The sequence below is a fragment of the Portunus trituberculatus genome, chromosome 50 (genome assembly GCF_017591435.1).
Source record: "Portunus trituberculatus isolate SZX2019 chromosome 50, ASM1759143v1, whole genome shotgun sequence".
NCBI lineage: Eukaryota > Metazoa > Arthropoda > Malacostraca > Decapoda > Portunidae > Portunus > Portunus trituberculatus.
The window spans coordinates 27,909,090-27,933,077 of NC_059304.1; the positions used below are offsets into that span (position 1 = coordinate 27,909,090).

The window sequence follows — 23,988 nt, forward strand, 5'->3', positions numbered from 1 at the left end:
GCTAGCCTATATAAAGCATAGCTTTTTAGGCATGAAAAAATATCCTTAAAAATATTAAACAATCTGGCTGAGGCAACAATATCTATTACTGTAATGATGACATTATTATAACTATATATAATATCCTAGTATTAGATTCATATATAACACAAAAGATAATTAAGATTCGTTTATTACTTAAGACAATAAAAAGAATGGATGACTATTCATAGGAGGTGTACAATTTGTTCATGTATACAGACATACAGACATTCCAATTTTACATATAAATACAATATATGAGCAGACATACACATGTTAAGATATATATACTAACTAATAATTTCATATACATAATTAAATTGTAGGATAGTTTAGCTTTACAAACATGTTGGATCTCAGCTAGTATTTGGGAGTTAGTTAATATGTCATTATGATATTGTGTTTCAATCTGCTTTTGAATGTGTTGAGGGAAGGAGCGTCTTGAATTTCTTTGGGAATAGTATTCCAAGTTACAGGACCCAAATAAGTTGTTGAATGTTGAAATTTTGATAAACGATGAATAGGAAAGCTAAGGTTGTTGCGGTGACGGGTAGTATAATTATGAGATGGGAGGAGGTCACGCATTTCATTCTTATTCTTATACAAAAGTTTAGCTATTTCTATTTTTGTTATATCATCCAGTTTCAAGATTTTTGTTTCTTTGAATAGTGAATTAGTATGTTCTAAATAATCACTGTTAGTAATAATTCTTACTATTTTTTTTGAGTAATAATCTTAAAGGGGTTAGATAGGTGGTGTATGTTGTACACCAAATGGGATTACAGTAAGTAAGTAGTGGATAAATGTGTGCATAGTATATTAATTTTAGTACATTAAAAGGCATGATATCTTTTATTTGATATAGTAAGGCAATGTGTCTTGATATTTTTTGTGTAAGATTATGTATGTGATGTTTAAATAATAATGAATCATCATAATCGACACCAAGAAATTGTATTCTATTTGTTTTAGAAATAATTTCATTGTTGATTTTTAAATTTATTAAATGAGGTGTTTTTGTAGTAGTGAATAACATAAAGTAGGTTTTTTCAGTATTAATTGTTAGTCTGTTACATAGACACCACTGGTAAAGTCTTTTAAGTTCATGATTCGCATTCACTACAAGTTCATTTTGGTTTGGACCTGTTAAGTAAAGCGTCATGTTCTCGGCAAACAGGATGCTCTCTGAGAGAGAGAGAGAGAGAGAGAGAGAGAGAGAGAGAGAGAGAGAGATTAGAAAATTTGTTGTTTTTGTATTTGTGTGTGTGTATTTACCTAGTTGTATTTACCTAGTTGTAGTTTTACAGGGCCTGGGCTTTATGCTCGTGTGGTCCCATCTCCATATCTACACTTATCCAATTTTTCTTTAAAACTATGTACACTCTTTGCTGATACCACTTCCTCACTCAAACTGTTCCAAGTCTCAACACATCTTTGCGGGAAACTAAATTTTTTAACATCTCTCAGACATCGTCCCTTCCTTAGTTTCTTACTATGCGATCTTGTGCTTCTAAAGTCATATTCTTCTCTCAGGATCAGTTTCTCATTATCCACTTCATCCTTTCCGTTAATCAATTTATAAACTTGTATCAGATCCCTCTCTCTTCTCTGCTCCAAGGTTGGTAGATCCATTGCCTTTAGTCTCTCCTCATATGCCATCCCTTTAAATTCTGGAACCATTCTTGTAGCCATTTTTGTAGTCTCTAATTTTCTTATGTGTTTCTTTTTATGGGAGTCCACACAACTCCTGCATATTCCAATCTAGGTCTTATTTTAGTACTTATCAATTTCTTCATCATTTCCTTGTCCATATAGTGAAATGCTACTCCAATATTCCTTAGCAAATTATACGTCTCTCTGAAAATTCTATCAATATGGCTAACCGGTTGATTATTTTCTTCCATTGTCACTCCCAAGTCCTTTTCCTTTTTACTTTTTCTAGTTCTACTCCATCTCCCATCTTATAGATTCCCACTGGTCGTCTTTCACTTTTCCCATTTCCATGACATGGCTTTTGTCCACATTGAATTCCATCTCCCATTTTTGCTCCATTTCCAGATCTTGTTTAAGTCTTCCTGTAGTATTTCACAATCCTCTTTTGTTTAATGACTCTGCACAGTTTCGCATCGTCCATAAACAGATTTATGTAGCTGTTCACTCCTCTGGCATGTCATTTATATATACAAGAAAAAGTATTGGTGCCAATACTGACCCTGTGGCACTCCGCTGTCTACTGTTCTCCACTTGGACTTCATATCTTTAACTATCGTCCTTATTTCTCTCCCCTTAAGTAATTCTTCATCCATCTCAATGTGCTTCCTTTTAAGCCACCCTTCTCCTCTAACTTCCATAGTAATCTTTCATGTGGCACTTTATCAAAAGCCTTTTTAGATCTAAATAAATACAGTCAACCCATCCTCTCTCTCTTGTACTTTATCAACTATTCTAGAGTAGAAACTCAATAAATTTGTCACACATGACCGACCTTTTCTAAAACCAAATTGGCTATTTGATAATATTTTGTTGTCTTCAAGAAACTCGATCCATTGCTTCTTTATTACTTTTTCACACATCTTGCATATTACACTAGTTAGTGATACCAGCCTGTAATTTAAAGGTTCTTCCTTCCTTCCGCTCTTATATATGGGAACCACCTCAGCTCTTTTCCACTCCACTGGCACTGTTCCATTTTCTATTGAGCATTTTATGATGTTGTATATTGGACTTGCTAGTTCTTCCCTACATTCTTTCAGTATTCTGCCTGAGACTTCATCCGGTCCCATTGCCTTTTCCTCATCCAATTCCGTCATCAACTTTTTATTTCAAGCTTGGTTACTTTAATCTCTTTCATATAGACAGTCTCTCTATTACCCTGTGGTCTTTCAAATTTGGATTCCTTAGTAAAGACCTCATGAAATTTACTATTTAACAGTTCTGCCATACTTTTGGGTCTTCCACCATTCCATTTTCTCCTTTTAACCTTTCTATTTTTTCTTTTTGTCTTATTTTTCCATTTATGAATCTGTAGAACAATTTTGGTTGTTCCTTACATTTTTCGACAATGTCCTTTTCATAGTTCTTTTCTTCTTCCTTTCTCACCTTAGCATATTCATTTCTTGCTGTTTTGAAGTTTTCCTTATTTTCTGGATTTCTGTTTCTTCTCCACCTTTTCCATGCTCCATCTCGTTTCTCCTTTGCCCTAGCACATCTTGCATTAAACCAATCTTTTTTCCTTCTTCTTTAGGTCTATATTTCGGAACATATTCCTGACCCCAGTTTTGTATATTTCAAAAATAAGTTATATTTCTCTTGAACCGTTAATGAGTTTTCCATCTCCTCCCAGTTTACGTTTTAAAATAGTTCTTGAGATTCTCAATATCAGCCTTTCTGTAATTTAATCTGTCTCCTTTGTATGATTCATCTCTATCTTCCTTTCCTTCTTCTATATCCATCTCTAATATTACATGGTCACTCTTTCCCAATGGGCACTTGTATCTTATATCATCGTTAATTGGTATATCCCTTGTAAAACTAGGTCTAATCTTGCCGGCTCATCGTTTCCTCTGAATCTTGTGTTTTCCTTTACTCTTTGGACCATCAAATTATCTATCATTAGGTTCAGGAATCTATCTCCCAGGCATCTTCCCCATACCACTTTCATAATTTTCCCATTCTCCTCCTTACAGTTGAAATCTCCTATCAATATCACTTTTCTCCTTTCCTTAATGATTCTTGTAAGACTCCTTATTGTGTCATCTATCATGTCTCTGTATTCTTGGTTAGTCCATGAGTTTGTTTTGGGTGGCACATATGTTCCAATGATTGTTAACTCCTTTTTGTTAATATGCATCTTAACATACAGTATTTCAGATTTTCCTTCCCCAAACTCCACTTGATTTACCACTATCTCCTTCCTTAACATCATCATGACTCCTCCTCCTCCTTTACCCACTCTGTCTCTCCTCCATATATTATACCTTTTATCTATGTCTATTTTTATTACCTCATTTAACTTTGTTTCCACCAGGCATACAATATCTGGTTCTTCTTTCTTTATGTAATCTCTTAATTCTAATTTACTAGATAAAATCCCATCTATGTTTGTATACATCACTTTTAATCTCTTGTTCTTATCATTTTTAGTTAAACTTGCTCCATTCTTTTCTCTTCTTTCTCTTTTATATACCATTTCCTTATCCTGTCTCCTATAATTCTCCAAAAAAATGCCTTCTTCTCCTCCTCTGATCTTTCATTATTTTTTTCTCTTGCTTCTGCCACCAGTTCATTGTGTCTCTTCCTTTCCTCCTCGTTTCTATTTTTCTTTATATATATATTTTTGCAACCTTCTGTTTCTCTGAGTTTCGTTTTCTATATAGTACTTCTTCTGCTGCTGCTTGTGATTTTAGTAATATCTTAATTGGTCTCACTGTTCCTTCTTGATATGGTCCCATTCTATGGATTTCTTCTACTTCCTCTTCTAAGTTCTGTCTATCCTCGTCATTCAGATGTTTTAGTAGGTCTTTACTGATTTAATTTCGTCTTTTTCCCTTCTTGGTCTATATTTAACATTTTTTTCTTTCAGTCCAAAAATAATTACACTCTTCTTTTTTCCATAATTTCTCTTACTAAATTTTCTTTTTTCTTGAGGACTCCTATCATTTTGCTTGTCATATTTTCATCTCTTTCTTTTAACTGTGTGTGTGTGTGTGTGTGTGTGTGTGTGTGTATTTACCTAATTGTATTTACCTAATTGTAACATACGGGAAAAGAGCTATGCTCGTGTTGTCCCGTCTCCATATCTATTAATGTCCAGCTTTTTCTTAAAATCATGAATATTCCTTGCGTTGACCACTTCCACGTTTAAACTATTCCATGCTTCCACCCTTCTATGAGGAAGCTATATTTTTCACATCTCTCCTATAAGTGGCCATTTTAGTTTTTCCCATGCCCTCTCGACATTCTTTCATTCCACATACACAGATCTTCCCTATCCATTTTTCCATGCCAATCATCACTCTGTATATTGCTATCAGGTCTCCCCTTTCTCTTCTGTTTTCCAGGGTCGGAAGTTGCATTCTTTTCAGTCTGTCTTCATAAGTCAAATCTCTTAAGTCAGGCACCATTTTTGTTGCAGCCCTCTGTACTTTCTCTAGTTTCCTTATGTGTTTCTTTAAGTTCGAGCCCACTGTATTGTTGCATATTCAAGCCTCGGTCTTATCATTGCAGTAATTATTTTCTTCATCATTTCTTCATCTAAATATCTGAACGCCACTCTTATGTTCCTCAATAAGTTCAATACTTCTCCAATTATTTTGTTTATATGTCTCTCTGGCGATAGGTCATTGGTAATTGTCACCCCAAGGTCTTTTTCTTCATGACTGGTTTTATGTCTTCATTTCCTATCTTGTACATACTCCTGATTCTTCTTTCACTCTTGCCAAACTCTATTTTCTTGCATTTTGTCGTGTTGAACTCCATTTGCCATGTACAGCTCCATTTCCATATTCTGTCCAAGTCTTCCTGGAGTAGTTCGCAATCTTTGTCACATCTCACTTTTCTTAACAATTTTGCATCGTCTGCAAATAGGCTCACATAACTGGACACCCCATCCACCATGTCATTTATGTAGACCGAACATTACTGGTGCCAACACTGATCCCTGTGGAACTCCACTCTCCACCAAGCCCCATTCTGATGGTCTGTCCTTAATTATTGTTCTCATTTCTCTTCCTACCAAAAGTCTTCCATCCATTTTAGTAAACTGCCATGCACTCCTCCTACCATTTCAAGTTTCCAGATCAGTCTCGGTGTGGTACCTTATCAAAGGCCTTTTTAAATCCAGATATATTCCATCAGCCCAACCATCTCTTTCCTGTATTACATCTATCACCCTCGAATAGTAACATATCAGGTTTGTCGTGCATGAACGCCCTTTTCTAAAACCAAATTGACACTCACAAAGTATGTCATTTTCTCCAAGAAGTCTGTCCATCTATTCTTCACCACCCTCTCACACATCTTAGCTACCACACTTGTAAGTGACACTGGTCTATAGTTCAATGGGTCTCTCTTGTTACCTGATTTATAGATTGGGACAATGTTAGCTCTTTTCCAGTCTTGGGGCACTACACCTTCCCTTAATGAGGCATCAATTACTTCACAAACTTTTTCTGCCAGTTGCTCCTGCATTCTCTTAAAATCCATCCTGATACCCCATCAGGTCCCACAGCTTTTCTCACTTCTAAACTCCCCATCATATTCTTGATCTCCTCCACAGTTACTTGAAACTCCTTCATAATCCCTTTCTGTTCCATTACCAGTGGTTTGTCAAAAGCAGTCTCCTTTGTGAATACCTTCCGAAAGCATCCATTCATAGCCTCTGCCATTTCCTGGGATCTTCACTGCATACTCCATTTACTTCTAAACTTTCAATACTTTCTCTATTTTTGATGTTGTTGTTCACATGTCTGTAAAAAGCCTTGGTTGGTCTTTACATTTATCAATTATATCCTTTTCTTGTTTCTTTCTTTCTTCTCTTCTAATCAACACATATTCATTTCTTGCTCTTTTGTAACTTTCCACTGCTTAATCCGTCTTTTCCTTCTCCACCTCTTCCATGCATCCTCTTTTCTTGTTCTAGCCTTTTCACATCTATCGTTAAACCAGTCCTGCTTTCCAACTTCTCTATGTTGTCTTATTGGTACAAATTTTTCTCACCTTCTTTGTATATTTTTATAAATTCCTTCCACTTTTCATTTGCTCCTTAGCACTCTTGAATTTCATCCAATTTGTCTCTTGAAAGAATTTCTTTAGGTTTCCAAAATCTGTCTTGGCATAATTCCATCTTCCCACTTTATATTCTTCATTTCTTCTAGATTTCTCTTCATCTATCACCTTGAACTCCAAAACTGCATGATCACTCTTTGCTAAAGGGCACTCCACCCTCATCTCCTCAATGACCATTGGCTCTGTACTAAAGACCAAGTCCAGTCTTGACGATGCTCCCTCTCCTCCAAACCTAGTATCTTCTTTGACCCACTGAGTTAACACATTTTCCATTGCCAGTGTCAATAGTGTATTTCCCCATGTTGTCTCTGATCCTTCCATTGACCAGTCCTCCCAACACACCTCTTTACAATTAAAATCTCCCATCATTATAGTTCGTTCACAGCCACCCAACATTTCTTCCAGACATGTTCCTGTATCACTTATCATTTCTTCATATTCCTGTACTGACCATGCATTTGTCTTAGGTGGTACGTACACCACTATGTAGTGCCTCTTTTTCCTTCATTAGTTTCTGCTCTGATCTTTAGCACTTCTGCCTTTCCCATACCTTCTTTCACTTGATCCACCTTTATATCTTTTTAACCAGCAACATCACTCCTCCTCCCATCTTACCTACTCTATTTCTTTTCCAAACATTATATTTCCTTCTCCAACCATCATCAGGTCTTCTCCTCTCTCAGTTTTGTTTCAGTAAGACCCACAATATCTGGGTTCTTGTCCCTCAAGTAATCGTTGAGTTCTAAAATCCCGATATCACTCCATTTATGTTGGAATACATTACATTCGCTCATACGTAAGTTTCTTTAGTCCTTTCTTGCTGTACTTTTCTGGGTTATGAACCACTTCCTCAGTCTCATATCCAAGATTCTCCAGAAAAACTCTTTCTTCTCCTCTTCTGTCCTCTCTTCATTTTTTTCAAAGCCTCCTTTCTCAACTCATTTAACATTTCTCTTTCCTTTTCACCGAGATCTCTTCTCAACCAAATCTTCCTTGTTGTTTCCTGCTGGGCTAGCCTCCATGACTTCTCCACCAATTCATCTACATCCTTTTGTGACTTAAGTTTGATTCTTATTGGCCTCATACCTTCTCTTGTGAACTTTCCAATTCTATGGAAGTCCTCTATTTCTTGTACTAGGTCTTTTCCTCCTCCTGCACCACATTAATGATATTATTTATCACCTTTTTATGTTTTCTCTCTCTCCATTTTACTCGGTGTCTTATCCTCCTCCACACCAAATATCACCACACATCTCTTTTTGTCTACAGTTTCCCTCACCAATGTCTCATTTGATTTAATAACCTTCACCACTTTCTCAGCAATCTTCTCTTCTATGATCTGTTGATCTATAATTTCAGCAAGGCCCAAAGTTTTCTCCCCAGACTCTTTGATTTCCTTTTCCAGACTTGCAACTTTGTAATTTACCTCCTTTCTTTCCACTTCCTGACTTTTTTTCCATTCAGCCTGCTTCTCCATCACTTTTCCTAGAGATTCTCCACATTTTTGCAATTCACTTTAATTAGCTTAACTTCCTCTTTCAGTGCTTCATTTTCCTTCTTCATATCGGCACACTCTTTCATTACATTGTCATAACTCGTTTCCAGGCCCCATACTTTTCAAACAGTTTTCAATTTTACCTTCCAACTCCAGAATTTTCTTCACATAAGTGCTCTTCTCCATTATTCCTTGAAATCCTGTGAAGTCTGATTCATCTTTCGAGTTCACGGCCGCCATGTTGCGCAGATGTAAACAAACCAGCTGATGGCTCAAACGCAGGCTACAGTTTATATTTACCTTCCCTGGACATTATTTTGCTAAGTTTACATGACTATATGGAGACGGGACAAACATTACCAGCTCCTTTCCCACCTTGGTTACTCTTAGGCAATGGTAACTGTAGAATTAGAGATGATTGCTCTGGAGCTCAGCGACCACATCCGCCATCGGCGATGTGTGTGTGTGTGTGTGTGTGTGTGTGTGTGTGTATTTACCTAATTGTATTTACCTAATTGTAACATACGGAAAAGAGCTATGCTCGTGTTGTCCCGTCTCCATATCTATTAATGTCCAGCTTTTCTTAAAATCATGAATATTCCTTGCGTTGACCACTTCCACGTCTAAACTATTCCATGCTTCCACCCTTCTATGAGGAAGCTATATTTTTCACATCTCTCCTATAAGTGGCCATTTTAGTTTTTCCCATGCCCTCTCGACATTCTTCCATTCCACATACACAGATCTTCCCTATCCATTTTTCCATGCCAATCATCACTCTGTATATTGCTATCAGGTCTCCCCTTTCTCTTCTGTTTTCCAGGGTTGGAAGTTGCATTCTTTTCAGTCTGTCTTCATAAGTCAAATCTCTTAAGTCAGGCACCATTTTCGTTGCAGCCCTCTGTACTTTCTCTAGTTTCCTTATGTGTTTCTTTAAGTTCGGAGCCCACTGTATTGTTGCATATTCAAGCCTCGGTCTTATCATTGCAGTAATTATTTTCTTCATCATTTCTTCATCTAGATATCTGACGCCACTCTTATGTTCCTCAATAAGTTCAATACTTCTCCAATTATTTTGTTTATATGTCTCTCTGGCGATAGGTCATTGGTAATTGTCACCCCAAGGTCTTTTCTTCATGACTGGTTTTATGTCTTCATTTCCTATCTTGTACATACTCCTGATTCTTCTTTCACTCTTGCCAAACTCTATTTTCTTGCATTTTGTCGTGTTGAACTCCATTTGCCATGTACAGCTCCATTTCCATATTCTGTCCAAGTCTTCCTGGAGTAGTTCGCAATCTTTGTCACATCTCACTTTTCTTAACAATTTTGCATCGTCTGCAAATAGGCTCACATAACTGGACACCCCATCCACCATGTCATTTATGTAGACTGCGAACATTACTGGTGCCAACACTGATCCCTGTGGAACTCCACTCTCCACCAATCCCCATTCTGATGGTCTGTCCTTAATTATTGTTCTCATTTCTCTTCCTACCAAAAGTCTTCCATCCATTTTAGTAAACTGCCATGCACTCCTCCTACCATTTCAAGTTTCCAGATCAGTCTCTGGTGTGGTACCTTATCAAAGGCCTTTTTTAAATCCAGATATATTCCATCAGCCCAACCATCTCTTTCCTGTATTACATCTATCACCCTCGAATAGTAACATATCAGGTTTGTCGTGCATGAACGCCCTTTCCTAAAACCAAATTGACACTCACAAAGTATGTCATTTTCTCCAAGAAGTCTGTCCATCTAGTCTTCACCACCCTCTCACACATCTTAGCTACCACACTTGTAAGTGACACTGGTCTATAGTTCAATGGGTCTCTCTTGTTACCTGATTTATAGATTGGGACAATGTTAGCTCTTTTCCAGTCTTGGGGCACTACACCTTCCCTTAATGAGGCATCAATTACTTCACAAACTTTTTCTGCCAATTGCTCCTGCATTCTCTTAAAATCCATCCTGATACCCCATCAGGTCCCACAGCTTTTCTCACTTCTAAACTCCCCATCATGTTCTTGATCTCCTCCACCGTTACTTGAAACTCCTTCATAATCCCTTTCTGTTCCATTACCAGTGGTTTGTCAAAAGCAGTCTCCTTTGTGAATACCTTCCGAAAGCATCCATTCATAGCCTCTGCCATTTCCTGGGATCTTCACTGTATACTCCATTTACTTCTAAACTTTCAATACTTTCTCTATTTTTGATGTTGTTGTTCACATGTCTGTAAAAAAGCCTTGGTTGGTCTTTACATTTATCAATTATATCCTTTTCTTGTTTCTTTCTTTCTTCTCTTCTAATCAACACATATTCATTTCTTGCTCTTTTGTAACTTTCCACTGCTTAATCCGTCTTTTCCTTCTCCACCTCTTCCATGCATCCTCTTTTCTTGTTCTAGCCTTTTCACATCTATCGTTAAACCAGTCCTGCTTTCCAACTTCTCTATGTTGTCTTATTGGTACAAATTTTTCTCACCTTCTTTGTATATTTTATAAATTCCTTCCACTTTTCATTTGCTCCTTAGCACTCTTGAATTTCATCCAATTTGTCTCTTGAAAGAATTTCTTTAGGTTTCCAAAATCTGTCTTGGCATAATTCCATCTTCCCACTTTATATTCTTCATTTCTTCTAGATTTCTCTTCGTCTATCACCTTGAACTCCAAAACTGCATGATCACTCTTTGCTAAAGGGCACTCCACCCTCATCTCCTCAATGACCATTGGCTCTGTACTAAAGACCAAGTCCAGTCTTGACGATGCTCCCTCTCCTCCAAACCTAGTATCTTCTTTGACCCACTGAGTTAACACATTTTCCATTGCCAGTGTCAATAGTGTATTTCCCCATGTTGTCTCTGATCCTTCCATTGACCAGTCCTCCCAACACACCTCTTTACAATTAAAATCTCCCATCATTATAGTTCGTTCACAGCCACCCAACATTTCTTCCAGACATGTTCCTGTATCACTTATCATTTCTTCATATTCCTGTACTGACCATGCATTTGTCTTAGGTGGTACGTACACCACTATGTAGTGCCTCTTTTTTCCTTCATTAGTTTCTGCTCTGATCTTTAGCACTTCTGCCTTTCCCATACCTTTTTCACTTGATCCACCTTTATATCTTTTTTAACCAGCAACATCACTCCTCCTCCCATCTTACCTACTCTATTTCTTTTCCAAACGTTATATTTCCCTTCTCCAACCTTCATCAGGTCTTCTCCCTCTCTCAGTTTTGTTTCAGTAAGACCCACAATATCTGGGTTCTTGTCCCTCAAGTAATCGTTGAGTTCTAAAATCCCCGATATCACTCCATTTATGTTGGAATACATTACATTTCGCTCATATGTAAGTTTCTTTAGTCCTTTCTTGCTGTACTTTTCTGGGTTATGAACCACTTCCTCAGTCTCATATCCAAGATTCTCCAGAAAAACTCTTTCTTCTCTTCTTCTGTCCTCTCTTCATTTTTTCAAAGCCTCCTTTCTCAACTCATTTAACATTTCTCTTTCCTTTTCACCGAGATCTCTTCTCAACCAAATCTTCCTTGTTGTTTCCTGCTGGGCTAGCCTCCATGACTTCTCCACCAATTCATCTACATCCTTTTGTGACTTAAGTTTGATTCTTATTGGCCTCATACCTTCTCTTGTGAACTTTCCAATTCTATGGAAGTCCTCTATTTCTTGTACTAGGTCTTTTCCTCCTCTTGCACCACATTAATGATATTATTTATCACCTTTTTATGTTTTCTCTCTCTCCATTTTACTCGGTGTCTTATCCTCCTCCACACCAAATATCACCACACATCTCTTTTTGTCTACAGTTTCCCTCACCAATGTCTCATTTGACTTAATAACCTTCACCACTTTCTCAGCTATCTTCTCTTCTATGATCTGTTGATCTATAATTTCAACAAGGCCCAAAGTTTTCTCCCCTGACTCTTTGATTTCCTTTTCCAGACTTGCAACTTTGTAATTTACCTCCTTTCTTTCCACTTCCTGACTTTTTCCATTCAGCCTGCTTCTCCATCACTTTTCCTAGAGATTCTCCACATTTTCGCAATTCACTTTAATTAGCTTAACTTCCTCTTTCAGTGCTGCATTTTCCTTCTTCATATCGGCACAGTCTCTCTTTACATTGTCATAACTCGTTTCCAGGCCCTCATACTTTTCAAACAGTTTTCAATTTTACCTTCTAACTCCAGAATTTTCTTCACATAAGCGCTCTTCTCCATTATTCCTTGAAACCCTGTGAAGTCTGATTCCTCTTTCGAGTTCACGGCCGCCATGTTGCGCAGACGTAAACAAACCAGCTGATGGCTCAAACGCAGGCTACAGTTTATATTTACCTTCACTGGACATTATTTTGCTAATCTAACATACGGAAAAGAGCTATGCTCGTGTTGTCCCGTCTCCATATCTATTAATGTCCAGCTTTTCTTAAAATCATGAATATTCCTTGCGTTGACCACTTCCACGTCTAAACTATTCCATGCTTCCACCCTTCTATGAGGAAGCTATATTTTTCACATCTCTCCTATAAGTGGCCATTTTAGTTTTTCCCATGCCCTCTCGACATTCTTTCATTCCACATACACAGATCTTCCCTATCCATTTTTCCATGCCAATCATCACTCTGTATATTGCTATCAGGTCTCCCCTTTCTCTTCTGTTTTCCAGGGTTGGAAGTTGCATTCTTTTCAGTCTGTCTTCATAAGTCAAATCTCTTAAGTCAGGCACCATTTTGTTGCAGCCCTCTGTACTTTCTCTAGTTTCCTTATGTGTTTCTTTAAGTTCGGAGCCCACTGTATTGTTGCATATTCAAGCCTCGGTCTTATCATTGCAGTAATTATTTTCTTCATCATTTCTTCATCTAAATATCTGACGCCACTCTTATGTTCCTCAATAAGTTCAATACTTCTCCAATTATTTTGTTTATATGTCTCTCTGGCGATAGGTCATTGGTAATTGTCACCCCAAGGTCTTTTTCTTCATGACTGGTTTTATGTCTTCATTTCCTATCTTGTACATACTCCTGATTCTTCTTTCACTCTTGCCAAACTCTATTTTCTTGCATTTTGTCGTGTTGAACTCCATTTGCCATGTACAGCTCCATTTCCATATTCTGTCCAAGTCTTCCTGGAGTAGTTCGCAATCTTTGTCACATCTCACTTTTCTTAACAATTTTGCATCGTCTGCAAATAGGCTCACATAACTGGACACCCCATCCACCATGTCATTTATGTAGACCGCGAACATTACTGGTGCCAACACTGATCCCTGTGGAACTCCACTCTCCACCAAGCCCCATTCTGATGGTCTGTCCTTAATTATTGTTCTCATTTCTCTTCCTACCAAAAGTCTTCCATCCATTTTAGTAAACTGCCATGCACTCCTCCTACCATTTCAAGTTTCCAGATCAGTCTCCGGTGTGGTACCTTATCAAAGGCCTTTTTTAAATCCAGATATATTCCATCAGCCCAACCATCTCTTTCCTGTATTACATCTATCACCCTCGAATAGTAACATATCAGGTTTGTCGTGCATGAACGCCCTTTTCTAAAACCAAATTGACACTCACAAAGTATGTCATTTTTCTCCAAGAAGTCTGTCCATCTATTCTTCACCACCCTCTCACACATCTTAGCTACCACACTTGTAAGTGACACTGGTCTATAGTTCAATGGGTCTCTCTTGTTACCTGATTTATAGATTGGGACAATGTTAGCTCTTTTCCAGTCTTGGGGCACTACACCTTCCCTTAATGAGGCATCAATTACTTCACAAACTTTTTCTGCCAGTTGCTCCTGCATTCTCTTAAAATCCATCCTGATACCCCATCAGGTCCCACAGCTTTTCTCACTTCTAAACTCCCCATCATATTCTTGATCTCCTCCACAGTTACTTGAAACTCCTTCATAATCCCTTTCTGTTCCATTACCAGTGGTTTGTCAAAAGCAGTCTCCTTTGTGAATACCTTCCGAAAGCATCCATTCATAGCCTCTGCCATTTCCTGGGATCTTCACTGCATACTCCATTTACTTCTAAACTTTCAATACTTTCTCTATTTTTGATGTTGTTGTTCACATGTCTGTAAAAAGCCTTGGTTGGTCTTTACATTTATCAATTATATCCTTTTCTTGTTTCTTTCTTTCTTCTCTTCTAATCAACACATATTCATTTCTTGCTCTTTTGTAACTTTCCACTGCTTAATCCGTCTTTTCCTTCTCCACCTCTTCCATGCATCCTCTTTTCTTGTTCTAGCCTTTTCACATCTATCGTTAAACCAGTCCTGCTTTCCAACTTCTCTATGTTGTCTTATTGGTACAAATTTTTCTCACCTTCTTTGTATATTTTTATAAATTCCTTCCACTTTTCATTTGCTCCCTTAGCACTCTTGAATTTCATCAATTTGTCTCTTGAAAGAATTTCTTTAGGTTTCCAAAATCTGTCTTGGCATAATTCCATCTTCCCACTTTATATTCTTCATTTCTTCTAGATTTCTCTTCATCTATCACCTTGAACTCCAAAACTGCATGATCACTCTTTGCTAAAGGGCACTCCACCCTCATCTCCTCAATGACCATTGGCTCTGTACTAAAGACCAAGTCCAGTCTTGACGATGCTCCCTCTCCTCCAAACCTAGTATCTTCTTTGACCCACTGAGTTAACACATTTTCCATTGCCAGTGTCAATAGTGTATTTCCCCATGTTGTCTCTGATCCTTCCATTGACCAGTCCTCCCAACACACCTCTTTACAATTAAAATCTCCCATCATTATAGTTCGTTCACAGCCACCCAACATTTCTTCCAGACATGTTCCTGTATCACTTATCATTTCTTCATATTCCTGTACTGACCATGCATTTGTCTTAGGTGGTACGTACACCACTATGTAGTGCCTCTTTTTCCTTCATTAGTTTCTGCTCTGATCTTTAGCACTTCTGCCTTTCCCATACCTTCTTTCACTTGATCCACCTTTATATCTTTTTAACCAGCAACATCACTCCTCCTCCCATCTTACCTACTCTATTTCTTTTCCAAACATTATATTTCCTTCTCCAACCATCATCAGGTCTTCTCCCTCTCTCAGTTTTGTTTCAGTAAGACCCACAATATCTGGGTTCTTGTCCCTCAAGTAATCGTTGAGTTCTAAAATCCCCGATATCACTCCATTTATGTTGGAATACATTACATTCCGCTCATACGTAAGTTTCTTTAGTCCTTTCTTGCTGTACTTTTCTGGGTTATGAACCACTTCCTCAGTCTCATATCCAAGATTCTCCAGAAAAACTCTTTCTTCTCCTCTTCTGTCCTCTCTTCATTTTTTTTCAAAGCCTCCTTTCTCAACTCATTTAACATTTCTATATATGTGTATGTGTGTACCAGAATGTTTGAAATATGTAAACAGTATTTATACTTTACGTATACAGTATTTTACTTAAATCTATTTGATTATATAACCTTATACAGTAATTATATGTTTACTTTCTCTCTCTCTCTCTCTCTCTCTCTCTCTCTCTCTCTCTCTCTCTCTCTCTCTCTCTCTCTCTCTCTCTCTCTCTCACATGATACGTAACACTCACCCTCTTCTGCCCTCTTTGATCATATGCAAAAGTTTCACTTTTTCACTGATGGTCATCATCTTCCTCTTCCTCTTGGGCTCACTAGAGGAAGCTTTCGCGGGGGCACAGGGTTTAGGCGGCATTGTAAGGGTTTAACGAATCACTACTTAACCCGTACAGCGTCAGAGACGTACGAGATACGTCGGCTAGTCTGAGCGAACCGGGCGTCAGAGACATATGAAATACGTCGGCGAGCTTCCTCGTGTTTTCGGAGGTATTGCGTCCTCAAAACCTACCATTATACTGCCATCATGCACTGTAGACATTGCTCATGCTGCCTCCTCGTCCCTCCTAACAAGAATGTTTCCTATATTTATTTATTACATATCTGAACTTTAGCAGTTTCTGCTACCTTTAGCTTGGTGTAGCGGGAAACTGATGCCTCAACTCCGCTAATATGAACGCAGCGTAGTTTCCATTACTTACTCTTACCATTTCAGATATTTTTGGTAACTGTTATATTGTGGTAGTGAAAACTTTGTACGACATAAATAATAATTTTCCAATCGCTTTGTTATAAGGAAAAACAAGTACATATTACTCGGAAAATATTTGCACCGTGCGAAAGGCAACACTCCCTCGCGATATCTCGTGTCTATTTTAGCCATAAGCACTCCCAAACAGCAAAACATGACATGTTGTTTTTCTTTCAACTCAGGAACGATATTATGCATGTGTTCAACTCGGGCATTGACTGGTGAGAAACGAGGAAGCGAATAAACTAGTCACATAAGGCTTTGCTAAGTCGCTAACCTTACCGCAAAACATCTTGCACCAATTAATAACACTTCCAGTCAGTTCTGTGAGGAATGACTGTCATTTTCATTTGTTTCACATCATTTAAGACTGGTTTAACAAATGAAAAAAAAAATCCATGATGTGGCCCAGCACTGGCGAAATCACAAAGTCTCAGATCTGCTGACGCTGTACGGGTTAAACATAACACTAAGATACAGTATGTGAGACTGTCAAAAGCGTGGACGAGACTGGCAAGATACAACTAAGGCCCATGGAATAGAAGGTCGACCTACAAGGCATTCAAAATGGGTCTAATATGAGCATCCGTGACATCAGCGGGTTCACAAGTGGTCAATGCGGGGACGTTGGTTCAGTTAGCAAGCTGCTGGGTAGGTGTTCACGTGCTTCTCTCTCTCTCCCATTCTCTCTCTCTGTTACGGGCCAACATCGGTCACAATGCCAAATTGTGCAGTGTGTGACTGTTTTAATTATGAGTAGTATATAATACAGATTGAACCTCCTTAATCCGGTATTCTTTCATCCAGCAACACCTGTAATCCAGCAAAATTTTTGTTTGCCGAAATTTTTGAATTGGCCAGAGTAATTTGCCGGGCCGCAGCTAGGACGCGGCAGCGCTTTACTGTGTTTTGGAGCCTGGGCATTCTGGGTCAAATTTGGATCAGTACCATGCTGCCGCTCATTGCAAGCACCCCACCCCCCAGGTGTATAAACATCTTTTTCTGTAATATTTGCTCCTAAACATGGCTTCCAAGCGACCAGGAAGTGATAGTGTTGTGTGTGAACCAAAGAAAAAGCACAAACATATGACAATATCAGTGCAACAGAAAGTGGACCTATTGAGGAAGCTAGATAAAGGTGTTTCAGTGCGGACCCTATGCCAACAGTACAACATTGACTCATCAACCGTCTATGATATAAAAAAAGCAGAATCAACTTCTCAAGTTTTACAGTGAATGTGAGAACAAGAAGAACATGGAGGTTCATAGAACACTTAAGGAGGGTAAAAGCAGTGATTTGGATAGTGCTCTCATACAGTGATTTAAGCTTCGGCGCGCTGGTAACGTCCCTGTGTCCGGCGAGATGATAATGGTGCAGGCAAAAATTTTCCATGCTGAACTTAATTAACGTGTTTTTCTGTATACTTCTGCATGTATATTTTCATGTACAACTATCATATATCAAAACAATGTTACAGCTACATTTGTATAATACAGGGTAAGTATATAGAGGGTGTTTTGGGGACCACCTATAGTTCGGAATTTTCCATGGTCTGGCAAGTCTAAGGTCTGGTAGTTACCGGATTTGGGAGGTTCAACCTGTATGTAGTATGTAGTATGTGATAAATGAAAACCATTATTTTTTTTTCCTGGTAATTTTGCACCTTAACCCGAAAACTGCTGTACACCTTCTGGGTGGCTTGGTGGCAAACTGCTGTACGCCTTCTGGAAGCGCTCTTTTTAAACAGGCACCATAAAGTTCCCGTGATTCGTATTTCTTTGAAATTATTTTTTTTGTGTTCTAATAACCTTTCTTTTAGTAATTTATTTCCTTCTAATACGAATTTGGTTATTTATATCATATTTATAAAGGAAAACAATGAAACCACTATGTTTTTATTTTATTTAGTCGACATTGCATTCCTCTCATAGATATTAGAGTTTGAGTCTCATGTATGGTAAGAGGAAGCTATAATTTAGTAGTATAGAAGTTGTTTTTGTATAATAGAAAAGAGATAAAGCGAATAAGATTATGGAAACAAGACCATCTTCACTAGACGTTTGTAACACTGTCAGGCGTGTCGGCCTGGATTTTCCATCATGAGTCATGATTCATGGATCTCTCTCTCTCTCTCTCTCTCTCTCTCTCTCTCTCTCTCTCTCTCTCTCTCTCTCTCTCTCTCTCTCTCTCTCTCTCTCTCTCTCTCTCTCTCTCTCTCTCTCTCTCTCTCTCTCTCTCTCTCTCTCTCTCTCTCTCTCTCTCTCTCTCTCTCTCTCTCACACACACACACACACACACACACACACACACACACACACACACACACACACACACACACACACACTCCATCCATGTTCTCTCTTGTATTTTGTCAACCACTCTTGAAAGCTCAGTGATTTGTTACATGACCTCCCTTTCCTAAAGCCAAATTGATGATCCGATAACTTATGATCCTACAGGAACCGTATCAATATTTCTTTATCATCTCAGAAATCTTAGACCACACTTGTTAAAGACACAGGTCTAGAGCCTCTTAACTATAGACCTGTGTCTTTAGGAAAGGGAGGTCATGTCTATCTACTGAGCTTTTATTCAGAGTGGTTGATCAAAATACAAGAGAGAGAGGATGATGGACTGTGTATATTTGGATTTAAAAAGCTTTTGACAAGGTACCTCACATGAGACTGCTATGGAAATTAGAGATTTATGGAGGACTGAAGGGAAAAGTGTTAAAGTGGATGGAAAACCACTTGAGATGGAGGGAGATGAGAACGGTAATAAGGGATGCAAAGTCGGACTGGTTGGTGGTGGAGAGTGAGTCCCACAAGGTTCAGTGTTTGCACCAATACTTTTCCTTGTCTATATTAATGATATGCTAGAGGGAGTAAACAGTTATATTAATTTGTTTGTGAATGATGCAAAGTTGTGTAGGTATGTGAAGAGTGAAGAAGATTGTGAAATTTTACAGGCAGATCTGGATAGGATTTGGGAGTGGAGCAAGAGGTGGGAGATGGAATTTAATCTGAGCAAAAGTCATGTAATGGAGATGGGGAAGAGTGGAAGACGGCCAAGAGGGTCATACAAGATGGGTGAAGGAGTAGTGTTGAAAAAGGTGGAAAAGGTAAAGGATTTAGGAGTGATAATACAAGACCATGGAGAGTTTGAGGCTCATATTGACAAGATGTTTGGAGAAACATATAATTTGATTAGAAATATTGGATTAGCCTTTCATTATATGGATAAAGATATGTTGAAGAAATTAATTAGTATGGTAATTAGACCAAGATTGGAATATGCTGGGGTGGTTTGGTCCCCTTATAAAAAGAAGCATATAAGGAAGTTGGAGAGATTGCAGAGAATGGCAACAAAAATGGTACCGGAATTGGCAGAAATGACTTATGAGGAGAGATTAAAAGAAATTAATTTGCTTACCTTGGAACAAAGAAGCAAAAGAGGAGATTTAATACAGGTTTAAAAACTTTTGAACGGTTTGGATGAAGTGAATAGTGAACAAATGATGTTGAGAGAGGAAAATTTAAATAGAACTACGAGATCGTATAGTAAAAAGATAGCCAAGGGAATATGCTTGAAGGATGTGAAGAAATATAGTTTCCCACAAAGATGTGTGGAGGTGTGGAATAGTTTGAGTGAGGAGGTGGTGTCAGCGAGGAGTGTGCATAGTTTTAAAAGAAAGTTGGATGTGTGTAGGTATGGAGACGGGGCCACACGAGTATGATACCCAGCCCCTGTAAAATTACAACTAGGTGAATACACACACAACACACACACAGATATATAGTATGATATGTATGTTATTGTGGGTTACACAGAACTAATATTTCGTTACTTTATTTATTGTGAACCAAGCAAAAGTATTTTTGTTTCACTTATTTATTTTGAACAAAGTGTGTGGGAGAGAGAGAAAAAAAAATGTAAAATAATAGGAGGCTAGAACAATATTTCGCAATACCATTACCAGTGCATATGCATTTTTATTTGACCAATTTATCCATTCATTATGTATGTTATTTACTCCATATACTTTGATGCCATTTACTTTATTTGTGATTCAAAATATTAATGTCAGAATAATGGAAAGAATATTAGTTATACGGAAATTGCCATTATAGAAATAAAATACTTTTGTTTTATCATTTATTTCTCTTGAAGCAAGCAAGAGAGAGAGAGAGAGAGAGAGACAACATTGAATCTTTAATGTTGTCTCTTCGAGCGTTGACAACACTGTCCCATCTACGAACATTGGCAACAAGTGGTCTGTGTGTATCCCCCCTGCCGCCTCCCCGTACCTCCCCCCTCTCATCCCACTCTCCACAATGCCTCCAGATACTGCCAGAAATCCATTTTTGTGGCGAAAAATACTTAGAAATATGGTAGCTACAGTAAATTTTGAGTTACAGAATTGTGAAATGAAATATGTGACACATCTTTATAAAGTATATATCTTTCATTGAAAGTCAATTGTTCGCTGATTTAGCCGCACCAGGAGACACCCTCTGAATGTGAGTGCTGCAGTTTACGGGTTAAGACATTAGTAAATTTCTGATGTCTAGTTATTGAGAAGTAAATTTCTGATGTCTTGTTATTGAGAGGTCCCCATTCAGTTACTTGTGTACATATAAATTTCCTCAGTTATATATGTGACGTAAAAATGAAATAATAATAACGAAAACAGCAACACCATATCAATATTAATAATAATAAGAGCGAAAGTTTAATAATTAATAATAATAATAATAATAATAATAATAATAATTAATAACAGCAAGAGTATTGATATCATTAAATATGATAATGATACAATGGTCAAAGAGAGAGAAAGAGAGTGCCCTGACAGTTGAGAGAGAGAGAGAGAGAGACCTGGCTGGCAAGTAGAGGGTGTGGGGTGGTAATAAGAGGCAGAACAGCCTTCAGAAAAGTTGTTTCCTGTGCCAGGTAAGTATGATTTGCTCAGCCGGCAGAGGGAGAGCGTGAGGTTTCCGTACAAGAAAGACACGTCCTGAGAGGAAGCTCCCCTGTTGGTGAACCAGCTGACGTCACTAGCCCCAGCTCTTTTCCCCTTAGAGCTGGGCGTATGTCGACCTCCTATTCTATGGGCCTTGGATACAACAAGGGAAGATGTTGGGTGATATGTATACGAACAATACATGTACAGTGCTTTACATACATTGTCGTCGTTATTACGCACCAACTTGCCGAATTACTGTACGTACAGTATTTGTAAGTGACGCCACAAACCCAGTGATATAGCAAAAAATCCGCAGAACATATCTATGAGTATGTATAAAAACAGCGAAACAGTGAAGCCGCGAAAGTCGAACCGCGAAATAGCGAGGGAATTCTGTATATGGTTGACTTCGTATGGGTTAATATGACAAAGCTATTGCATTCTTCTCTCTTGCATTTTCTTTTTCACATTTATTACTTTGACTGTTTCTCTTACTAAATAATGTTTCACTTTTTCTTTTGTCACAGTAAGCATCCACTTTATCTCAATAACCTCCAACTTTTATTCTAGTGATTTCTTTATCGGTCGTGATGTCATAGCGGACCTCAGCACTAACTTGAAAACTTTTATTTTGGTTCTAATTTTGCAGTCACAGGACACTCCAGGCATTTTCTCAGTTTTTCCAACCAAATTTGGTTTGGTGGTTAACCTTTACTTCCAGGTTAACATCTGCTAATATGTGAGAGCCCAAGTATCTTAACTCCTTGACACACTTTAACTTTCTGTACTGCATCAATACTTCATTCTCCTATTGCCCCTATAAAGCATAGATATCCAGTTCTCTTCCTGATAGCTCTAAACTCTCTTCCATTGCATCCATACTTTCATCTACCAAGACAATATCATCCACAAACAGCATGGTGCACGGTGCCTCCTTGTTATTTTCTGTATTTCCATCCACAAGTAGGTTGAACAAATATTGGTTCATAGAAGACCCCTGATAGAGACCAAATGTCAATGTGAATTCCTCTGCTGTTCTTATACTGCTCTTATACTGTTCTGGATCATTCTCTCTTTTTTCTGCTGCTCCTTTCTTTCTCATACTTTTCAAACTTCCTGGCATGGCACTATCATATGCTTTTTCCAAATATATGAAAATATGATGCAACTCTTTGTTTTTCTCCATACTTCTCCAGCGAATATCTCAGAACAATAATGACTATAAATGATAATTTGATACCAGAGTTGGGCGTGTAGATGCATTCATCCAGAGTACAGACAAGAACTTCATGGTTCCAGTGGGAGGAGCTGTTGTAGCTGGGTTTGATGCTCAGTTTATAGAACACATTGGCAAAATGTATCCTGGTGAGTATTTATTGAAGTTATGAACAGTATTAGTACTCTAAGTATCTGGTACAGATGTCCTTGAAGATAAGTCTAATGATATGTTTAAGTATGTATAAGTTTGATATGTTAAGGTATTCTACCTCCTGAGATATATTTCCTTGAGTTTAGTTAATTTATTGTTATTTGACTTGCCAAGTTTAATATTTATACCTTTTTTTTCACCATTTTCTTTATTAAGAGATTGATAGTAATAGATATTTACCATGGAGAGGTGTAATGTCAAATAGAGATGTATAAGTGATTGTTTTTACTTAATATGAATATTATTTTTTTAGGTTGAGAAAGAATTTGCTTTCCTTTCCTCATTTATGTTTGCTTTAACTATGTAAATATATGTACTACCAGTTTTTTTTACTTCAGGGCGTGCATCAGTGAGTCCAGTGTTAGACCTATTCATTACTTTACTGTCTATGGGAGTGCAGGGTTACACCTCCCTTATGACCCAGCGTTCAGAACACATGGATTACCTGCGGACAAGACTGAGAGAAGTGGCTGACAGTTTTGATCTACAGTTGCTCCTAACCCAGAATAACCCAATTTCCACAGGTGAGTATAAGAAAAGAAAAAAAGAAGAAAAAAGGTCTGATGGTGGTATTGAATTTTGTTTAGTAGTTTTTTCCTCGTTTACATCTTTTTCTTCCATTCTTCATCCAGGGCTGACCATTCCTAAGGGTGTTGGGACAGAATTAGGGTCTCAGCTTTTCCTTAGAGGTGTGTCAGGAGTCAGAGTGGTGGTCCCCAACCAAATCAAAACAATAGCTGGTGTTACACTTAAAGGTCAGTCTGAATTATGTATTGTTATGATCGTATAAAATATGTTTGTATGTTCTCAGTGACAATGTATTTACCTAGTTCTAGTTTTACAGGCCTTGGGCTTTATGCTCGTGTGGCCCCGTCTCTATATCTACATTTATCCAATCGTACTTTAAAAACATGTACACTCGATGCAGACACTACTTCTTCATTCAAACTGTTCCACGTCTCAACACATCTTTGCGGGAAACTATACTTTTTAATATGTCTTACACATCTTCCCTTCCTCAGCTTCTTACTATGCGATCTTGTGCTTTGACTGGCATATTCTTCTCTCAGTATCAGATATTCATTGTCCACTTGGTTCATTCCGTTTATCAATTTATAAACTTGTATGAGATCCCCTCTCTCCCTTCTCTGCTCCAATGTTGGAAGATCCATGGCCTTTAGTCTCTC

General features: G+C 38.0%; 1 protein-coding gene across 1 annotated transcript in view; it reads left to right on the plus strand.

Moving 5' to 3' along the window:
* The window catches only part of LOC123500122 (O-phosphoseryl-tRNA(Sec) selenium transferase-like), a 111,288-nt gene extending 87,525 nt beyond the window's left edge, over window positions 1–23,763 (plus strand). Inside the window, exons 8-10 of the mRNA XM_045248789.1 lie at window positions 22,616–22,737; window positions 23,140–23,325; window positions 23,434–23,763. Coding sequence (XP_045104724.1) covers window positions 22,616–22,737; window positions 23,140–23,325; window positions 23,434–23,591 — 466 coding nt within the window. The 3' untranslated portion in view covers window positions 23,592–23,763. The remainder of the gene's footprint in view (window positions 1–22,615; window positions 22,738–23,139; window positions 23,326–23,433) is intronic.
* The last annotated feature ends 225 nt before the right edge of the window (window positions 23,764–23,988 follow it).